General features: G+C 43.4%; 1 protein-coding gene across 16 annotated transcripts in view; it reads right to left on the reverse strand.

Moving 5' to 3' along the window:
* LOC130045771 (dual specificity protein phosphatase CDC14B) overlaps nucleotides 1-20,710 on the reverse strand; it is a 104,068-nt gene that overhangs the window by 44,796 nt on the left and 38,562 nt on the right. For all 16 annotated transcript variants that reach the window (XM_056138617.1, XM_056138614.1, XM_056138622.1 and 13 more), the window contains one exon: nucleotides 16,854-16,946. In XM_056138617.1, coding sequence (XP_055994592.1) covers nucleotides 16,854-16,946 — 93 coding nt within the window. The remainder of the gene's footprint in view (nucleotides 1-16,853; nucleotides 16,947-20,710) is intronic.

Raw genomic sequence — 20,710 nt, forward strand, 5'->3', positions numbered from 1 at the left:
TATGGACTACTGGGGATCGAACCTGGGTCAACCACATGCAAGGCAAATGCCCTACCCGCTGTGCTATCTCTCTGGTCCCATCACATCATATACATCTTTTATCTTCAGAATTATGCTGCAATTGTAATCCTGTAGAGAGCCAGGTAGATTTTTTAGCACTTGATATTTCTTGCATTTCCCAAAGTTTCCTTTTTCCTGCTCTTATGTTTGCTTGACTAGGTATAGAATTGTGGCACTGCTGTTTTTTTCTCATTCAACAGTTAATATGCTGCTCCAATGTCTTCTCATTTCTAGTGTTGGAGAAGTACTTCACTTGTCTGATTTTCTCTTCTTATGAGTAACAGCTTGTGAAAGAGATTTGAAGTTGAAGAATTTCATCATCATTTTCTGAATAAATCATCTCCTATTCCCAGTGAAGATTGTGGAGACTATCTGACCTTTACACATTAAAATTTTAAAAGTAAGTAAGTAAAGTAAAGTAAGTAAAGGCCCTCCCGTTGATCATCGATTTGCTCGAGCGGGCCCAGTAACGTCTCCATTGGAGACTTTGTTGTTACTGTGTCTGGCATATCGAATACTCTCGGTAGCTTGCCGGGCTCTCCGAGAGGGGCGGAGGAATCGAACTCGGGTCGGTCATGTTGGCCGCTTGTAAGGTGAACGCCCTACCCGCTGTGCTATCGCTCCCTTCGTGTAAAATTTTAAAAATAGATTATAAATATTTTAATTTCCACTTCGCATACTTTCCTCCTTCATCAACCAAGTTGAGAGCATTCTGAAGGAGGACCCACATCCTGGTTTAACTGAACTAAGTCCTGTTCATACATTATATATAGACTCTGAATCAAAGTTAAATTCTTGGAACCTGGGGCTGAAAAGATAGTACAGTGGGTAGGGCACTTGCCTTGCATGCAGCCAACCTCAGTTCAATCAAAAAAACCCTCATAGTCCCCTGAGCCTCACCAGAATTCACCTCTGAGGTGAGAATCACAACTCAGCCCTGAGTACTGTCAGGTATGACCCCAAAACAATACAAAATTCTTAGAACCTAAATTTACCCATAATAGGAACATTTTTTAAGTAGAACTGTCCTCCCATTATTCATCAATTTTGCTCGAGCGGGCACCAGTAATGTCTCCATTGTGAGACTTGTTGTTACTGTTTTTGGAATATCGAATACGTCACGGGTATCTTGCCAGGTCTGCCATGTAAGCGAAATACTCTCGGTAGCTTGCCAGGCTCTTTGAGAGGGGCAGAGGAATCGAACTCAGGTCAGCTGCATGCAAAGCAAACATCCTACCCGCTATGCTATCGCTCCAGCCCAATAATTACAAAGTCAATATAAAATTATTTAATCACTGAATAAAAGTAATAATAAAAAAAAGCAAAGACCTACCCAGAAAGAACATTGAAATGTAGAAGCCACTCACTAAAACTCATCAAAATATTATTGATTCTAGCTTCTAAAGGGCATTTTACTTCAAAGGAAATTTTGATTAAGACTCAGAAAATTTTCTAAGTGTTTAGCCTATTTCTTAATATCATTCCATTTCATTTACTCTAAAAATACATAAATTTTAATAGCTATACAGAATCATTCTAATTCTTATCTACAACATAAAACCCACAAAAGATAGATCAATTTCATGGATAAAGAAATGATGCATTACCTAGCAAAATGCTCAATTATATCACTTCTCACTAAGTAAGCTCAAAATCATTTATAATCTTATTCAACATATCATATTAACATTTTGTAGGAATCAATGTGGCAACTGAATCACAGTGGTAGGGCGTTTGCCTTGCACGCAGCCAGCCGGAGCTAGACAGGTTCAATTTCTCTGCCCCTCTCAGAGAGCCCGGCAAGCTACTGAGAGTATCTGACCTGCACGGCAAAGCCTGGCAAGTTCCCCGTGACATATTCAATATGCCAAACACAGTAACAACAAGTCTCACAATGGAGACATTACTGGGCCCACTCAAGCAAATAGATGAGGAGGACAGTGCTACAGTGCTTGGAAAGATAGCATATACAACAACCGCATAAAAATTAGAAAAGCTTTTAAAGTGAAGACTGTTTCCCCACCTCCCAGAATTCTACTCTTCTAAAGATTTGTCCACGAAACACTGGATGATTTCACTTTTTGTGGCATTTAGAATAACTGGATGAGGGAATGTAATGGTGTGAAGGGGAAAATATTGAGCCAGAGAGTTACTACAGCAGGTAGGGCACTTACCTTGCACACAGATGACCCAGATTCAATCCCCGGAACTGAATATGGTCCCCTGAGCCCACCACTGGGTGTTGTCTCAAAGCAAAAATAAATAAATAAAGGGGGGGATGCTAGATTACCCTTGAACTCATAGTGTAGAGAAAGAAAGAAACCAAGGGGGTTGAGGAAGAAGAGACAAATGGGAAGCAAAGATCATTTATAATCTTACTATTAAGAGGGGTAGGGGTTAAGGGGACAGAGGAGTGGCAGAGCCAAATATCCAAAGCTGAGTCATCAACACTGAAATCATGGGAAATAACCAAACTAAAATGGTGCATGTCAAGATGAATTCTAGTGGAGGAGGGAGGGAACCTGGGAACACTGGTTGAGGGAAGATGATCTGGTGTAGGAATCAGTGCTGGAACACTGTATGTCCAAAGCCCAACTCTGAATATCTCTGTAATCACAGTGCTTTAGTAACACTTTTACATTCTGGCTACAGGACTGGGTTTACATGGGGCAATGGGGGGAGAGCGTGGGAACAGTCCTAGGACACTGGTGGAAGGAAGAAGGCTCTTTGGTGATGGCTGTGGTGTCAGACTGATGTATATAAGACAAGTATAATTAGCAGCATAATAAATCTCGATATTTCAATTAAAATAGTTTAAAATATTTTTTCTGATGTTCTTTTAGTCTCCAACATTTTTCTTCTCCTAAAGCTTATGGGGTAACAGTAATAAAACCTTTTCTCCATTTTGTATTAGGAATTCTTAGCCTACTCCTTAAAAATAAACAAATAAAAAAAAAGACTCACAAATAAATCTTGGAAGAGAGCAGCACGCTGCAGAGATGTGTCCTCACTCCACGCCAAGCTGACTTACTCAGGGAGCCTCAGTGTGTCCCTCCACCTGCCCCAAAAGAACTCTGGCAGCCACAAACCTCCAGAACCCAATCGTCACTATGCTCATGGCCAACCTTCACAGACTTGTCCCAAGCCCCCTACTCATGAGAATAAATCCACTGAAAAGTCCAGGTATGTGGGACTTGTGACTGAAATCTCCAGGCTCTCACTGCGTTGGGAATGGGCCCCTCTTTCCACCTCCCTGTGCTTCCAGGTTCCTGGCAGTCATGTCCAGAAACTGCCTCTGGGCACCATATAAGCACATTGACAGGCATGATCAGAGAAACAAATAAATCTCAGAAGAGCACAACACACTGCAGAGATGCCTCCAGACCCCAAAATAACAATCCAATTAAAAATTTAATTCTAGCTCTAGCACCCTAATTAAAATTTTAGAATCCCTGGAGCACATGGCCACAACATCTCATTCTGGATGCCACTGATACACCAAAAGTAGCACACCACATATGCTGGGGTGTAAAGTAGAAGGCAACCAACTTTGATCAAAATATTCATAACAAGCAATACAAAATTAATTACTTAGTATCCTTTGGGGCAGTCTTGGGTGATAGTGGGAAATTCAAAATGATGGTGGTGGAAAGGTATAATGGTGGTGGGACTGGTGTTGAAAAATTGAATGTAGTAAATCATTGTGAACTTTATGAAAATAAAAGTTTAAAAAAAAGACCTAAAAACAAAATAAGAAAAAAAAAGAGGCCCCTACGAGACCCCAAGTTGCCACCCACGAACGAGCCCTCTGGCTGCTGTTTGAGCTGCTTATTGGCCGTGATCCCAGAGACTCAGAAACAAATTTTGGAACCCAGCAGCTTTTGGCAGAAACGCATCTGAACTTAGGTTTCCGGTTCTGGGCCCCCCAGGTGGGAACAGGTTTCATGCCTTGGCCTCCTCCCCCTGGCAGCTAGATCGCTGCCATCTTCCAGAGGCCTGTGGACAGCCGCAGTGATGAGCAACACAGGGCCTCATGGGATGGGAGCAGAGCCGGCCCTTCCCTCTTACCCCCCACCCTAACGAGACCCCAAGTTGCCGCCCATGAACGAGCCGTCTGGCTGCTGTTCGAGCTGCCTATAGGCCATGATCCCAGAGACTCAGAAACAAAGCTCAGAACCCAGTGGCTTTTAGCAGAAATTCCTCCAGATTTAATTATTAAAACTTCAGAATTCCAAAATCTCGTCCGCGTGACAACATATGCAATTCATAATCACCAACAGAAAACAAATTGTCCAATGTTGCCTTTCCGACAGATTTGAGTGTTGGGGTAAAGTCCCAAATAACAATGGTAGGTCTGGTGTCGAAATATTGAATGTAATCAAAGTAGAAAGAGAGTAATGTACAAATCAACTGCCACACAGGTATGGGGAGGGTGTGGAATGGGAGGTATTCTGGGGTTTTGGGTGGTAGAAAATGAGCACTGGTAAAGGGAGGGGTGTTTCATCATTGTATGACTAAGACTTAAAACAAAAACTTTGTAACTGCTCTCACAGTGATTCAACAAATTGGAAAAAAAAAAGGACACTAAATTTAAAAGGACCTTTGAGACCAACAAGGTTGAAAACTAATCCTCCTTCATTTGCGTGTATGTGTACGCATATATAAGCATATATAGATATATATACAATTCAATTAAATAAATCCAGTGACCCTTTTCAATCTCTCCCCAAATTTCTAGTAAAACCTTTTCACATTATAGAAATTTTTGCTAAAGCACCAGATTAAAGATAGTTCCTCCTACTCAATATTGCACTTAGTTGGTTTCTTTATTTACTAAAATTACAATGGTAGTATTTCTTTCTAATGTTGAAGACAAACAGCAAAGTCCTTGGAGCCCAAGTTTAATTCATGAACAAAGGGAAAAAGGGTATCTAATGACGAAAACACTGTCACTGTCAGTGTATTCGATACGCCAAATACAGTAACTCTAATGATGAAATGTCACAAAAATATTATTTTCCCATCTACCTGGAGAATGTCAATACATATACAATATTAGATACGAGCACCACTGCACTGCACTGCACTGTCCTCCTGTTGTTCATCGATTTTGCTCGAGCGGGCACCAGTAACTTCTCACAACAAATTACAAGACTTGTTGTTACTGTTTTTGGCATATGAAATAAATCACGAGTAGCTTGCCAGGCTTTGCCATGCGGGCGAGATACTCTCGGTAGCTTGCCAGGCTCTCCGAGAGGGGTAGAGGAATCGAACTCAGGTTGGCCGCATGCAAGTCAAACACCCTACTCCCTGTGCTATCGCTCCAGTCCAGATACAAGTAAGCTGAAGAAAATGTATACATTCAGAATGAAGTCTATTCATATGATCTGAATATCTGTGACCTTCCCAGTCCAAACTCATGTTGCAATGCTAACCGAGTTGATGGGTATTTGGAAGATGCTTCGAGATTAGGGTGGAGACTTCCTGGCTGGGTTTGGTATGTTACAAAAGGGCTATCAGAGGGTAGTACAACGGGAGGGTATTTGCCTCATCTGAGGCTGATCAAGTTCAATTCCTGGCATACCATATGGTCCCAGAGCACAACCTAGGTGATCTGGAAGCTGACACGCCTAAGTTAGCTCTGCAGATACCCTCCCCACAGAAACTCTGAATGTAACTTTGATTTACCAGGTATTACGGTGAGTTGTTAGACAGGAATGAACAATGTAGCAGTACACTGAAGAGAGGGAAATGGTGGTTTTCATTGTTAACATGATACCCCTTGGTTTAGGAAGCAGAGTCAAACTTGTCTTTGCAGGTAGGGCAGAGATGACTCTGACGCAGCAATCTCAGGGCCTGTCTAAAGCACTGGGGAGAAAGGGAAGGAAGCACAGCTTTGCAAAGACATGGTGCCAGATTCCTTCTTGCTAAGACCTAAAGCACCCTGTGCTAAAGAGTACCTCTGCCCCTGTGAGCACACATGTGACTGAGGGCTGCTGACTGAGAGTCCCCAGATGGAGAGTGTTCCTGTCAGCAACAGACATGATGACTAAGAAGAGGAAAACAAAAGGGGTCCAGCCCAGCACTCTCAGTTTCACTCCTGACTGTGAAAGTCTCAATAAAACCCGAAGACTTAGCAGTAGCCTCCGGTTTCTATTCTGAGACAGGACATTTTGAAGCTGAATCTCTGTACCTTACAGACAGACTTCGGGACAGATTTTTAAAAAAAGGGAGAGAAAAAAAAAAAAGAGGAGGTGGAATGATAGCACAGCGAGTAGGGCATTTGCCTTGCACGCGGCTGACCCGGGTTTGATTCCCAGCATCCAACATGGACCCTGAGCAGCACCAGGAGTAATTCCTGAGTGCAGAGCCAGGAGTTAACCCCTGTGCATCGCCAGGTGACCCAAAAAGAAAGAAAAAAAAAAGAATAAGAATCAAAACATTATATAAGTAATCCTAGTAGCAAGAGTTAAAAATAACAAAAGCTATTTAATTCTAATAAGAAATGTGCCAGCACTGAACTACTGGCAAATGTTCTCCATGGAGAAATATCACAATGTCTCAGTGTTTAACTATTTTCAGCTCAATAGATAGCACAGCCTTTCCCAGGCCAAGATTTCAATTGCTTTTTTTCTTAAAATGACTTTCCAGATTAGCATGGAATGTTCATTAGTCCAATTGGAAATTTGGCTAAAGAAGCAGCTGCTTGATAAATGTGAGCTGAGGAAAGATTTTATTCTCTAAGTTCCATATGAAACATAAGATAAAATCACTTTCACAGCCTTGCACAAAGACCTTTATCCTAAATCACTTAACAAAAACCTACATTTCAGTAAGCTCGTTTTTAACATTTCCATTTTTATTTATATGTAGTACAGATCCCTGTATCACTGTATCACTGTCATCCTGTTGTTCATCGACTTCCTCGAGCAGGCACCTGTAACGTCTCCTTCGTCCTAGCCCTGCGATTTTAGAAAGTGCCACATTTGACGCTCTTTCAGGGTCTGGGGAATGAGACCCATCATTGTTACTGCGTTTTGGCATATCGAATTCACCACGGGGAGTTTGCCAAACTCTGCCGTGCAGGCAGGATACTCTCGGTAGCCTGCTGGGTTCTCCAAGAGTATGTACTAGATAATAATATGTCGTGCGGCCGCACGCTTCCGGGAGCTAGGTTTTATATATACTCCGAGCAGAACAGTACATATATAATCAAATATATGATACTTAAGATCAGGTCCTCGCTGCATGAGGAAAGGGACAAACACATGCAGCTGCTGATGCCAGGCAGGTAACGAACACCAATGAACCGGCTCCAGAGGCCAGTCCACATAAGTAACACATGTGTCTGGTTGGAGTAAAGCAACGGAGTATGTGTGTGGTAGGAACAGAGCAAAAATCTTGATTAACAAAATATAAATCTCCTAATCTTTAGCCATTGGTAAAAACAAACTACTGTTGGCAAACACTCTGTGGGTTAAGCTGGCAGGGGAAGGGGGGTGGGGGGGTGGGGAGGGGTGGGGAGAGGGCACTGAGAACCAGCTCAGCAAAGCTGAGTGTGTTGTGAGGCTGGAGGCCTGCCTCTGAGTCCCAGCACATCACCACGGTCCCCAGAGCAACACCTGGAGAGCTCTGAAACCAAGGAAACCAGAGCTGGCAATCTCAGCTGACAGTGTTGACTACTCACCCCAAACAGCACCTGCCTGGTTTCTGTCTGGTTGGTTAGTTTTTGGGGCCACCTACCCAGCAGTGCTCTGGGGTTACTCCTGCCTGTACACTCAGGGATCATTCCTTGCTCAGGGGCAAAGGATGCTGGGGACTGAGCCTGGGTGAGTCACGCACAAGGCAAGCGTCCTTCCTGCTGTACAATCTCTCCAGCCCTGAGCACTTGCCTGAGTCTCACAGCAGGAAGAGTGCTGTTGGGCCTTATTATAAATGAGAGATGGTATTTACTCTCAAAAACATACGCTGCTGACTGGTGGAGGGATGGGATCATTGTATAACTGAAACTCAAGCACAAAAATGTGTAAGTCTACAACTGTACCTCATGGTGTTTCACTAATAAAAATTTAAAAAAAAAAAAAAACCATAGGCTGCAACAGGACAGGACCCAAAATTCCAGAGGGCTTAGCAGACCTGCCATCAGAGACCATGAAGGAACCAAGGGCCTTCTCTCTGCCCCTTTCCAAAGTCTATACCAGTATTATAGAACTGAAAGGTCAGAGAAACAAAGATAGGGAGGGCTCTGCTAACAGAAGGGAAGGACGCCAAGCGGCCGCCACCCTAAGCCTCCTCCCAGGGCAGGGCCCACAGCTCACTTAGGCCTGAACTGTCTTGTCCCCTTTCTGGAATCGCACCATCTCAGGGCAGCTACCTAGGTTGATGGTTACCCTTTCTCCTCCCTTCCAAATCGCCATGATGTGCCATGACATTCCTGAGGACAGCGGATAGAAGGCTGGATATGCACATAGTTCTGCCCATCCTCAGGGACTCACTACTTCAACTCTGGCCGGTGATCGCACACTGAATGCAGGGGTTGCATGGGGTCTGTTCTAAAATATAAACTCATCCATTATTAGCACTAGCTCTTTGATTTATACACCTCTTTTCTATAACTGGGCTTATGTAAAAAGTTCTTAAGCAACCAGGTATCACTAGCAGAGAAGGCTCTAGAAGCCCCACTGCGGGCTCTCCTCTCTGCTTGGCCCTCCAGAGTACCTTTCCTCTGCTCCCTTGCCTGACGGCTCGGAAACACGCTCCCTGCACAGGCCCCAACCAGCACTGACAAGGAAAGAGAAACAAAGCACCGCATGTGATGAAAAATTAGTCTGCTGTGGACACATCCCAAAGATCATGAAACAGAAGTCCATGTGTTACTATCCTGACTATACAAGGAACTCCTGTCAGTTGAATCAAGAATGCCTAGAATTTAATCTCATCATAATTTTCGGTGAATGCTGACAAAAGGCAGGCATTGAAAAAGCCATAAAAGTTGTTCAAAATTAAACAATACAACAATAATTTCAAACAAGGAAGCTACGTGTAATCAGTTAATTCTACCATACTTATTGAACAGAGTAGGGGAGAGATTGGAGTGATGGCAGAGTTCAAAGGGTTTTTCCTTGTATGTGTCTGACCTGGGTTTGACCCCTGAAACTGCATATGATCCCCTGAACTGACCAGCTGTGATCCCTAAATTCAGAGTTAGGAGTAATCCCTGAGCACAAATGGATGTAACCCCAAAATAACAATAAGTGAAAATGAACATTAAAGGAAAGGAAAACTCTGTACCATGTGTCTGCTCGATTATTTATTTCACACTCAGATTGCTAAAGCCATAGAAACATGCTAGAAATGATGGTTCATTTCTAACGCTATTCCTAAAAGTACATCTGACCTATTCAAGAGCTAAATGTCACAGACCTGCAGGAAAACATAAAATGGTGGGCCTGTAAAATCAAACCAAAGAGAAATAAGCCAAACACAGAATGGCAATTTTTTCTTACTTGTGAAATAAAACAGATGTAAGGTTTGACTAAGGTAAATGAAACCAAGAAGAGAGAAAAAAAGAAGAGCAATAAGCTGAGCTTACTCTGTGCCTGAAGCTTTTCACGGAAATTCAAAGTGAAAACCAGTTCAGCCTGAGGGCACAGACTGTAGGCCTGAGAACTGCCCTCCCAGCTGAGACACTAGTGTAGTCTGCACCCACCCCAGCTCCTGCCTCCCCTCAGGGCTGCTTTCAAATGTGGTTGTGTTTCACAACCACAGATCACTCTTGTTTGAAAATACTAATCTACTAATAAAACCTTATCTGCAAGATAAGGTATACCCATGCACTTTGCAACTTTTGAAAACTAGTAACAAGTACCATTAACATTATGTACTTTTGGAGGAAAAAGAAAATCTCACTAAAATACATTGAAACATTGGATTTAAATCATGCCTTATTCTTAAAATCCTGAGTTTTAGCCCTTGTGTTGTTTTTAAGGAAACCTTTCAAAATTTCTCCCTTTATTTCTTTCCTGGTTTTGCAGCCACATCTGGTGGTACTCCAGGATCATTCCCAGCAAGCTGCTGGGAAGACCAAACACGGCAGCACTAACGGAGCCAAACGGTCAGGGTCACGGGCGCCCACTCAGGGGTCCTTCTCGCTTGGGAGTCCACATGCAGGGCAGGCACCCCCCCAGCTCCCTCACAGACACATGCACCCTCTGAACTCTCCAAACCATCAAACCTTCATTTAAAATTTTTCTTCTCTTTATCATGCTAGCCCTGAGATTTTTAAGGAAAAAAAAAAATCTCAGGGCTAGGATGAAGGCGACGTTACTGGGGCCTGCTTGAGGCAATCGACAAATAATAGGATGGTCGTGATCGTTGTGATCGTGATCATGCTAAGTGAAATGAACCAGAAAGAGAGGGACAGACATAGAAAGACTGCACTCATCTGGGGAATATAAAGTAACAGAATGGGAGATGAATACCCAAGAACAGTTGAGATAACTACCAGGAGGTTTGCCCCATGGCTTGGAAGCCGGCAGCACATACTGGGGGAAATGGCAGCTCAGATAGAGAAGGGAACACCAAGTAAAGGATGTTTGGAGATGCGAGATGCGCATCTAAAAGTAGACTGTAGATGGAACAGGATGGCCACTCAATACCTCTATTACAAACCAAAACACCCTAAAGAAAAGAGAGAGCAAAAGGGAATGCCCTGCCACAAAGGCGGGGCGGGGTTGGGGGGATAGGGTGCAGGGGTAGGAGGGCTACTGGGATCATTGGTGGTGGAGAACGGGCACTGGTGGAGATGGGTACTCGATCACTGTATAACTAAAACCCAAGCATGAAAGTTTGTAAGTCTATAACTGTACCTCATGGTGTTTCACTAATTTCACTGTCACTGTCACTGTCCTCCTGTTGTTCAACAATTTGCTCGAGCGGGCCCAGTAACATCTCCATTGTGACACTTGTTACTGTGTTTGGCATATCGAATACACCATGGGGAGCTTGTAAGGCTTTTGCCGTGCGGGCGAGATACTCTCGGTAGCTTGCCAGGCTCTCTGAGAGGGGCAGAGGAATCGAGCTAATATAGAAAAAAAAAAAATCTTCTCTTAAAACCTGAATGATTTTGAAAAGCATGTAATTTTTACTTAAATTTCATAGCTACTTAAAGTGAGTTTAAGGGCCAGCAAAACAAACAGGGTGAGTTGAGAGTCACTTGCATATAGCCCCGGGTTCAGTTGCTGGCCCAAGATTCCCTGAGCACAGAAACAGGAAATGGAGCCCCAGCGCGCCACCCTCAAATAAACAAAAAATATCACTATCATTATCACTATCACTATCATCCCGTTGTTCATCGAGTTGCTCGAGCGGGCGCCAGTAACGTCTCCATTCATCCCTGTCACATGCTAGTGTAGCCCGAAGGCATATTGGGGGCTCTTTCAGGGTCAGGGAATGAGGACCATCATTGTTACTGTTTTCAGCATATCGAGTATGCCACGAGGAGCTTGCCAGGCTCTGCCGTGCGGGCGGGATACTCTGGGTAGCTTGCAGGGAACTCCGAGAGGGATGGAGGCTTTGGGGGCAGCCTCTATTCACCTTTACAAGTGTTCCCAGTCAGGCATATATGTGGGCAGGATACTCTTGGTAGCTAGCGGGGTTCTCCGAGAGCAAGAACTAGACAATAAAGAGGTTGCACTGCCACAAATGCAGCCGCACACTTCCAGGAGCTTTGTTTCATAGTCTCTGGATCTTGGCCGTTGATGAGGTTATAGGCCAGTTGGTGGGTGTAACTGGAAGCTACTAGAAGATGGGGGATCTGGGTGGAGGAGGCCTAGTCCAGAACCAAGCAGGCTTGGAGATCTCAGCCCCGGATCCCACACACCTCGGTTCCTCTGCCGGTTCCTTCATGTGTGAGGCTCATCTGAGCATGTGGAGTGTGGTCTTAGCATAGCTCTGGCTGGGTCCCGGAGGTCCTCAGCTGCCAGGGCTCTGCTCGGGGCAGGCAGAGAGGGAAACTCAACCCTATAAATCCTTTAAACCCAATAAAACAAGAAATAGAATGAATTAAGTTTAAGTTCTACCACACCCAAAATATGGCTAGGGTACAGACACTGATTTAAAGAATCGGATAGCCCCCAAAAAAGAATAGGATAGCAAATTTATCCTTTTTTAAAATGGCACAATCCACTAACTTTTCTGTTATTAAAAACAAAACAAAACAAAACAAAAACCCTCAGCTATCTTCTATGTTCCTTTTATTCTTTTATAATGAATGGTGCAAATGTACCAAGATTCCATCATAGGTAATCAGTAAATTCCATTTACCAGGCTACATGGGCTGGAGCAATAGCACATCAGGTAGGGCGTTTGTCTTGCATGTGGCTGACCCGGGTTCATTGCTCCATCCCTCTCGGAGAGCCGGGCAGGCTCCCCCTGGCATATGTGATATAACAAAAACAGTAACAACAAGTCTGACAATGGAGTCGTTACTGGTGCCCGCTCGAGCATACAGATGAACAACGGGAGGACAGTGCTACAGTGCTACCAGGCTACATAAAGTGCAATGTTTGGAACTAAACTGAAGACAAGAACTAGTCAAGCAAGCTGCACTTCTCCTTCCTCTGAAACACCTATTTTAAGTACTGAAGGTTTTATAAATGCCAATCAATTCTGCCTTAAAATTTTTTAAAAAACAAGCTCGCTTCTCCACTCTCATGCTCCCTCATACTCCACTCTGGGCCACTGTGTGCAGGGAGGGAGAAAGAGGTTCTGCAGAAGCCCAGGCAAAAGACAGTTCATTCGGAACACTTCTTAACAGTTCGTTCAGATTATTCTGCAATGTCTAGAGTCCTTCAACTCCAGAAAAGGTTGTGGAGACTGATCAATTTTCATATATCTCTACAAATCAGGGATTTGAGATCTCAAACAGATTGAAGCTAGACTTACTCTGACCATTTAATCTTTGAGGTAACTCTCTTAACTAGCCTCTTATATCAGAGTCATACATCTTTTTTACTATGCATAAATTTCCTTTCCTTGGAACTTTTTTCTCCTGGAAAATTTCCCCCAGTGAGTATCATGACAGATTCAAGCTGTCATGGCTGCAGAGTCCATGGCGACAGCCAAAAGCTGCACCATTCTTGACACGCTGACTTTTAACAGAGCTGAGAAATGAACTCAAGTCACTGTCCAAATTGCTAGCCTTACACTTTTCTGACCAATCATCCCAGTGTTTCCAGCATTTCTAAACCCCAAAATGGCATTCAATATAAGAGAGAGAAAGAGAGAGAATAAAACATCCAGTAGGTGGAAATACCACAAAAGTCTAAAGGCAACATCAACCTGGGGAAAAAAAATACATCAATCGAGTTTCAAATATTTCTATACCAGCAATCAAGAACAGCAGTAAGATTTTAAACGTGTGGTGGGTTTTGTTGTTGTTGTTGTTGTTTGTTTATAAAATTAGAGAATGTTTTTCTTTTAGAATAATCCTTAGCTCCCACCATGCCCACAGCCAAACTCTTCAGCGTCTAGTGAAGAAGCCACCGGTCTTGGCACCTTAAGAACCCAACACGTTGGCAGAGGTAAAGAGATGATCCAGTAACACAGCCCTCACTAGTCAGCTCAGAGTGCTGCTCAGCACCGTGGCCCCTCAGTGCCTGCCAGGCAGACGAGAGAGTAACACCAAGGGTCATTTCTCTAGGGATCGCCTTAATATTCAGGAACTGCAAGAAATTCTGGCTATTTTCCTCTCTGTGTAAAGCTGTCATGATTTACTCTAATCCCTGGGGTTCTTCTCTGTGGTAGTACAATGACTTCCAAAATGCCAAAGGTAAATCAATCACCTCTTTCCTTATTGTCTTTCTAGGGACTGTGTTTATTTGGACAAGCTTTGGTTTGTCGTGGGGGGTTTTCTACTAAGCACATTACCAAGAAAAACAGAAAAAGTTTAAAAAAAAAAAAAGGCCCCCAAAACCCCCATCCCAAAAAAACTTCGTGAAGTTTAAGGAATTAAATAAATTCTATTAATTTGTAACCTATATTTCTCAAATTCAGTATAAATCTTTCTCATAAATCCCTTTGTGATCACACACACACACACACACACACACACACACACACACACAAATCATTTTAATCATTCGTTCTTGCACTGATACAAGTTTACCACAGAAAATTATTACATTTTGAACTACAATTTCAACATTATTATAATAATGCAATTTTTGTCTAAATTCCAAATTACAAAGCTATAGAGTGTGGTCACCAGGCTGAGGGCATGCTCCATGCCCAAGTGTCCAGAGCCTGAGCCTCTCCATGGGCTCTCCAGCAAGGAGACAAAAGCAGCCCTCAGCATCTCCAGATGTGCCCAAAAACTAAAAGTCAAATAAACAGACAGATGACAGAGCTAGCGCTCTACACAGACCAAGGAGGGTCTTACTACTCATCTGGAAAGATAATGCTTACAGGAAGGGTGGGAGTAGGAGAAACACCTCTCACTATTCTGCAGCACTGAGCATCGCAGCCAGTGGCCTTCACACAATGAGTCTCTTGAGGTGCCCTCTGGCATAATTGCTGAAAACTGTCACTTAGGTATAGATATACATAAGTATTATCTAGCTGCTAGATAAAATTTATTCTAGAAATACATACAAATAGAATCTCATAACCATTTCACTACTGGATACAGTCAACCAAGCTTCTAGTGACACTAATGGACTACGCAGCTTTGAATGTGAATGATGGAGCCTTTTTCCCTGTCCCCACGATGTTGCCAGTCCTGCCGTGAATGCTGTGGTGATGGTGGAGAGGACCTCAGAGCAAGAGTGCCTGCATTCAAACTGTAATCTGCTTCTGTCTTATGTGACAGGTGGATAGTCTCCTTAAAAAAATCAATTACTCAAGGCTGAGAGTGTTGCTGGAATCGGGCACCGGCTTTGCATGTGATTCGATCCCAGGTACACTGCCAAGAATGATCCCTGAGCACAGAGCAAACCAGAAGTAAATCCTAAGCACTAACTTTAATTTCACAACTTCACTAAATAGATTATGGGTTAATAAAAAGAGAGCTTTGATAACAGCATTACTTCCTACTCTAAGTGTCATAATACCATAACACAAAGTTTTCTTTATACTATCAATTTTCCTTATAATAACTTTTTAGAGATTTTTTTAGTTCATAGCAACTGTGAACAAAAGGTATAGGTCTCCTATATGCCACTCGGCCCCAATGTGCAGGGCCAATTTGGATGGGGAGGGGTGGGGGGTCTCGGGGGCGGTCTAGAGTCATTCCTGGTAGTTCTCAGGGCTTACTCCTGGCTCTGTGCTCAGGAGACAATAGGTGATGCCAGCGCTTTGATCCTGTGTTGACTACATGCAAGGAAATTGCCTTAAACCCTGTGCTATCTATCTCTCCAAACTTCATTAGCCAATTTTTTAAAAGCAACACATTATTTTCTTTGGAGGGATGGGGGGAGGGGGAAGTCAAGGCAATATTTTTAAAAAGGTAAGTGTAGGATAAGGATAACGTTGGTTTGCCCTTCCTCCCTGGCTACAGGGAGCTTGGGTTTGTTGATTGCCCCCCAATCTGTCAATTACCTTTGCCTCCTGAGCAGACTCTGCTGGCTTTTAAATACTGTTTTACTCTTCTCCTTAATGTCCTTTGCATGGTTATGACTTCAGAGCAATTGCTTTTTGTATGAACACAGGAAGACAGATAAAAATACAAGTCTGTAACTTGGGAGTTAATTGACTCCAGATAATACCTCCTCGACTTAACACTTAGTTGCCCTTATTTCCAAGATCCCCAAAAGGAGGGTCCTGAAGAGGGAATGGATGGACCCAGGGCAAGCAGCAAGCTACCCTGGCATCAAAATAGGCCTAGCCAAAGTGCCATAATGCTTAACTATAAGTTAAGAGCATGGCCATGGACAAAATCTGTCATTAATAACTAGATTTGGACCCTGCTAGGGTTAGGAATGATTAATCTGGCTTGAGCACTGTATTCCGAGTCTGTGGTGAAATGTCCCCAGGAGAGTCACTCTACAAGCCTAAATGTGTCTATTACTGTGTCTATGCAGAATGGTAAATATTAGGAAGTCCAATTAAGATGTTAATTAAGTTATGTGACTAAGGAGAGGAAAAACACACCTTAAGTGCTATTTTGCCCTTTTGCCCTTGTAGGATGCAGGTGGTCAGGAAGGCTGGAAAAACAAGTTGATTGCACTTCTAGGGGGAGGGGTGGTTTGGGGGTGTGGTTAGAGAAGAGATGATAAAAGTGGTGGCTGAGGAGGGTAGGGAGACAGAGCTGAGACAGAGGAGATAGGGTTCCTGAAAGGCAGAGTGCGAGCTGTGGGCAGAGCAAGAGACAGAGTTAGCCAGCGAGAGTTGGAGAGAGCATTGTGGAGCGAGTTATGGAGAGGGTTGGAGAGCTGAGAGAGAGAGTGGTGAGTTGGGGAGAGAGTTTGGGAGAGAATGGGAAAAAAACAGCAACTGATCAACAACCAGCTTGGCCCTCGTTCCTCCTTGTTGGTCCAAGGCAAGGGCCGTCCCAGGTTGGGAAGCAGTTCAGAAGCACCAGTGGTGGGCGAGCATCCTTCAAATTGTAATCTCTCCTAGTGGTCAGCCAGCTAAAAGCTGTTTACACAGCCTGAGATAGGAGCTTACACAGCTCTGAAAAACAGTTTACACAGCCCATAATAGGAGTTTACACAGTTAAGCTTGAGAAGTCCAACGTAAATTTAAAGTATCATTATTGTATGTACATTCACTAATGTTAGAAGTTAAATACTCACCATATAACATCCAATAAGGAAAGCAGCATTTGCTTGTTTTTTCTGATCAGAGCCAGTAAAATGAATTATTTTCTTCCTTATCATTGTAACGGTCTGCATAAAGATAAACCAATTTTTAGTGATTTTCTTGAATTTATCATTTCTGACACTCTTTTAGGAAGAGGGACAACACCCAGCTGTGCTCAGGGCTACTCCTGACTCTGTGCTCTGGTTCAATCCCCAGTACCACAGATGGTCTCCCAAACTCCCCCCCAGGGAATTGATCCCAGGACCCCCCCCCAACCCCGGTCCCGGTCCACCAAGTGCTCAGGAGTAATCCCGAAGCACAAAGTCAGGAGTAAGCCCTGAGCACTGTCAAATGTGGTCAAAAAAAAAACAATAAATAAGGGAGAATTTATCCAGGTGTTTGCCTACAGATGTCCATGTTGGAGGAAAAAAACATTATTTCCTTTAAATTATCGATATCTGGGGTTTTTCTAGCTGTATGTGAATCTAATTCTAATAACTTAGGGGCTTTGTGTTCTTGCAATTCCCTGAACTTCTGTTAGTACATGGCTGCTTTGGAGTTTTTTTTCTTGTTTTTCTAAATAAACATACATTTTCTTTCCCTGTTTTGTACCCCCCACCACTGTTATGTTTAATAAGCATATGAATAATGTTCATCATCACAGAAGTGTAATTAAGGACTATAAGATACTACCCCACACCCACGAATACACGATCCATGAAAAACAACAGCAGTAAGTATTGGAGAAGGAATGGAGGAAAAAATTATCCAGTAGTGTTGGTAGGATATCAGTTGGTATGAGCAGAGAAAAGCTCTGGGGTTTCCTCAGGAAGTGTCGGATAGAGCTGCCAGGTGACCCTGCAATCCCACTTGGAGGTATTGATCTGAAGAATCTGGATGCTATCCACCAGAGAGCTGATGCCGCCCAGATGTGGATGGTGTTCTACGGACAACAGCTAAATGGTGGAAACATGAAGTACCACTGATTGTTTTTGTGTTTTTGTTTTGTTTCAGGGCCATACCAGGAAGTGCTCAGGGGTTACTCCTGGCTCTGTCCTCAGGGATCACTCCTGGAGGGGCTCAGAGAACTATATGGGGTTGCAGATATTGAACTGGGATCAGCACATGTACTGCTGTTCTTGCCCCAAATACAGATGATTGATAACTATAGTACAATGGCTAATACTCATCTATGAAAATGGTGACACTCTGTAGACTGGGGGGTGGGCCCCCGCGAAGAGGCACACAGGCAGCCGAGACTCTCCCCACCCCCCTCAGCTTTATAGGAGTGTCTTGGAGCACAACCATCTTCCACACCCACCAACACTGGCCATGGACTTTCATCCATAACTCCACCTCCTCTAACTTCAATTGTGCATTTCAAGCACAATTGAAATTGTTTTTGTTTTTTTTTTTGGGGGGGGGGGTTGTGGGCTTGGTTGGCGGGGTATAGTTACTTTTTCAGTTTTGGGGGTCATACCTGGCAATGCTCAGGAATTACTCCAGGCAGTGCTCGGGGGACCATATGGGATGCTGGGATCCAACCTGGGCCAAGGGTGAGTGAGCAGGCAAGCACCATACCCACTGCTCCAACCCCAGGTTTGCTCTGACTGGACTCTGTTTCTTCCTCTCTCCTTTTTTATTTTTTATATCAAAAACAGATGAAATTTTTCAGCAAAATGAAATGCACTGAAGAAAATTATGCAAAGTTAAGGATCTTAGAAGAAAAAAAGGAAAGATTTGGCTGCTTTCACTCCAGTGCAGCAGGATACAGGGCGCTGGCCTTGCACGCAAGCGACCTAGGTTTGAACTGTGGTACCAAATGGTATTCTAAAGTCACAAAAGTGACCCTGAGCACATAGGCCAGAAATAAGCCCCAAGCACTGTGGGTATGGCCCAAAAGCAGAAAGGAAGGAAGGAAGGAAGGGAGGGAGGGAGGAAGGAAGGGAGGGAGGGAGGGAGGGAGGGAGGGAGGGAGGGAGGGAGGGAGATATAAAATTAACACAATAAAAAGACAATCAGAATTAGCCATAGAACTAAGATAACCTATGGAGTAGAGAGCATTTGGAGGAAGACTAGCTGTGGAGGCAGTAATTTTTTTAAGGGGTTAGGGAGATAGTACAGTGGGTAGCACTCTTGCCTTGCAAATAACAAAGGGCTTGATCCCTGGCACCACATGTGGTCCAACGAGCCCAGCCAGTAGTAAGACTGAACACTGCCAAGTGTGACCCAAAAACACAATTTTGCTTTTTTTTAAAGTGAAAATGGGAGCCAGAGAGATAGTACAGCAGGCAAGGTGTTTGCCTTGCACAAGACTGACCCATGTTCATTCATTGGCACCACGAATGTTCCCTTGGAGTCCCACCTGGAGTGATCCCTGAGCACTGCTGGGTGTGGCTCAAAAACCAAGTTAAATAAAATTTAAAAATTCAATTAAAAGACGGGTTGGCATTTTTAAAAAATAAAATAATACAAAGTTCCTGCCCCCAAATTCAGTATTTCCTACTTGAAGATTTACAGTAAATATGGAACTGGCAGCAGTTCAAAAACTCTTACTTTATGTGACCAATCAAGTTCTTTAAATAAATAAAAGGGTTCTATGTTCAAATAAACATAAATACACTTTCCCAACTCTGTGCTAAAACCTTAAGGATACGCCATTTGCCTGAACTTCCCTGCTTCTTTCATGGTATATGAAGGGTCAGAGTGAAGAGGCATATTACAGTTATCGTGGGAGATTCAAGATAAATGAAAGTGAGAAGAGCCTATTTTCCTTGTATGTTTGCTGACATTCCTTATCACAGTAAAGGCAAGAACAATAAAGAAGAGAAAGTTTCCCAAGTAAGTTTTTCGTTCCATATTTCAGAGTGGCTTACTTTATTAGCCTATCTGCGCTGGTTTTTCAAGTTAATACTTGAAATAATTGAGCACCATCAATCAAAATTTTACAGAAAGGAGAGACCCACATGTAACTTTCAATGAGAACTCTGAAAAAGGGACATAAATAGGCTCTAACTTTAAAGTTGGGAAGACAGAACAGCAGGTAGGGGACTGGCATTGTACAAGGCCCACCTGGGTTGATCTTCAGCACCACAGATGGTCCCCCATGTTCTGTCCTAAGAAATACCTGAATGCAGAGCCAGGAGAAAGTCCTGAGCACCTCAGGTGCAGTCCCCTCCCAAAAGTGAGGGGCCAAGGGGTGGGAGGGAGGATGAGGGGGATGGTACAGGGTAAGACACTTGGTTTGCACCCTGGTGTAACCTCCAATACCACATATGGATTCAGACCTTAACACCACCAGATAAAACTCCTGAGCGAAGCCAGATATATCCTGAGTACCACTGGTGTAGCAAAACAAAAGACAAAACTCACGTATATTCCAAATACCCATGTCTTAAAATATAAGACACTGTACTGAAATGGGAGAAAATATCATATACTATTACATCTGAAAAGGAGCTAACATCCAAAATATGGAAAGCACTCATGTGCTTTCTACAAAGCTCAGTAACAAAATCATAAACTGCAGAGAGATGCTGAACAGCCACTTCCTCGGGTAGACAGGCTTACTATTCGAGAAATATAAATCAAAATTAACATGAGGTGTTACCTCAAGCTAGTGAAAATGACCAATTTTTAAAAACTAGGAAACAACTAGTGTTGGGGTGATGCAGACAAAAAGGAGCCCCCATTCACTATTAGAACCAGACCATCTGTTTCAGCCACTACAGAAAATAGTATAAGGGGATAGTTCAGTGGGCATGGGGCTTGTCTTGCATGCAGCTAAGTTGGATTCAATCCTTGGCACCATATATGGTCTCCCTCTCCCCTCCCCCACCCCCACAGTGAT

Source organism: Sorex fumeus, unplaced genomic scaffold (assembly GCF_029834395.1).
Source record: "Sorex fumeus unplaced genomic scaffold, SorFum_2.1 ptg000129l, whole genome shotgun sequence".
NCBI lineage: Eukaryota > Metazoa > Chordata > Mammalia > Eulipotyphla > Soricidae > Sorex > Sorex fumeus.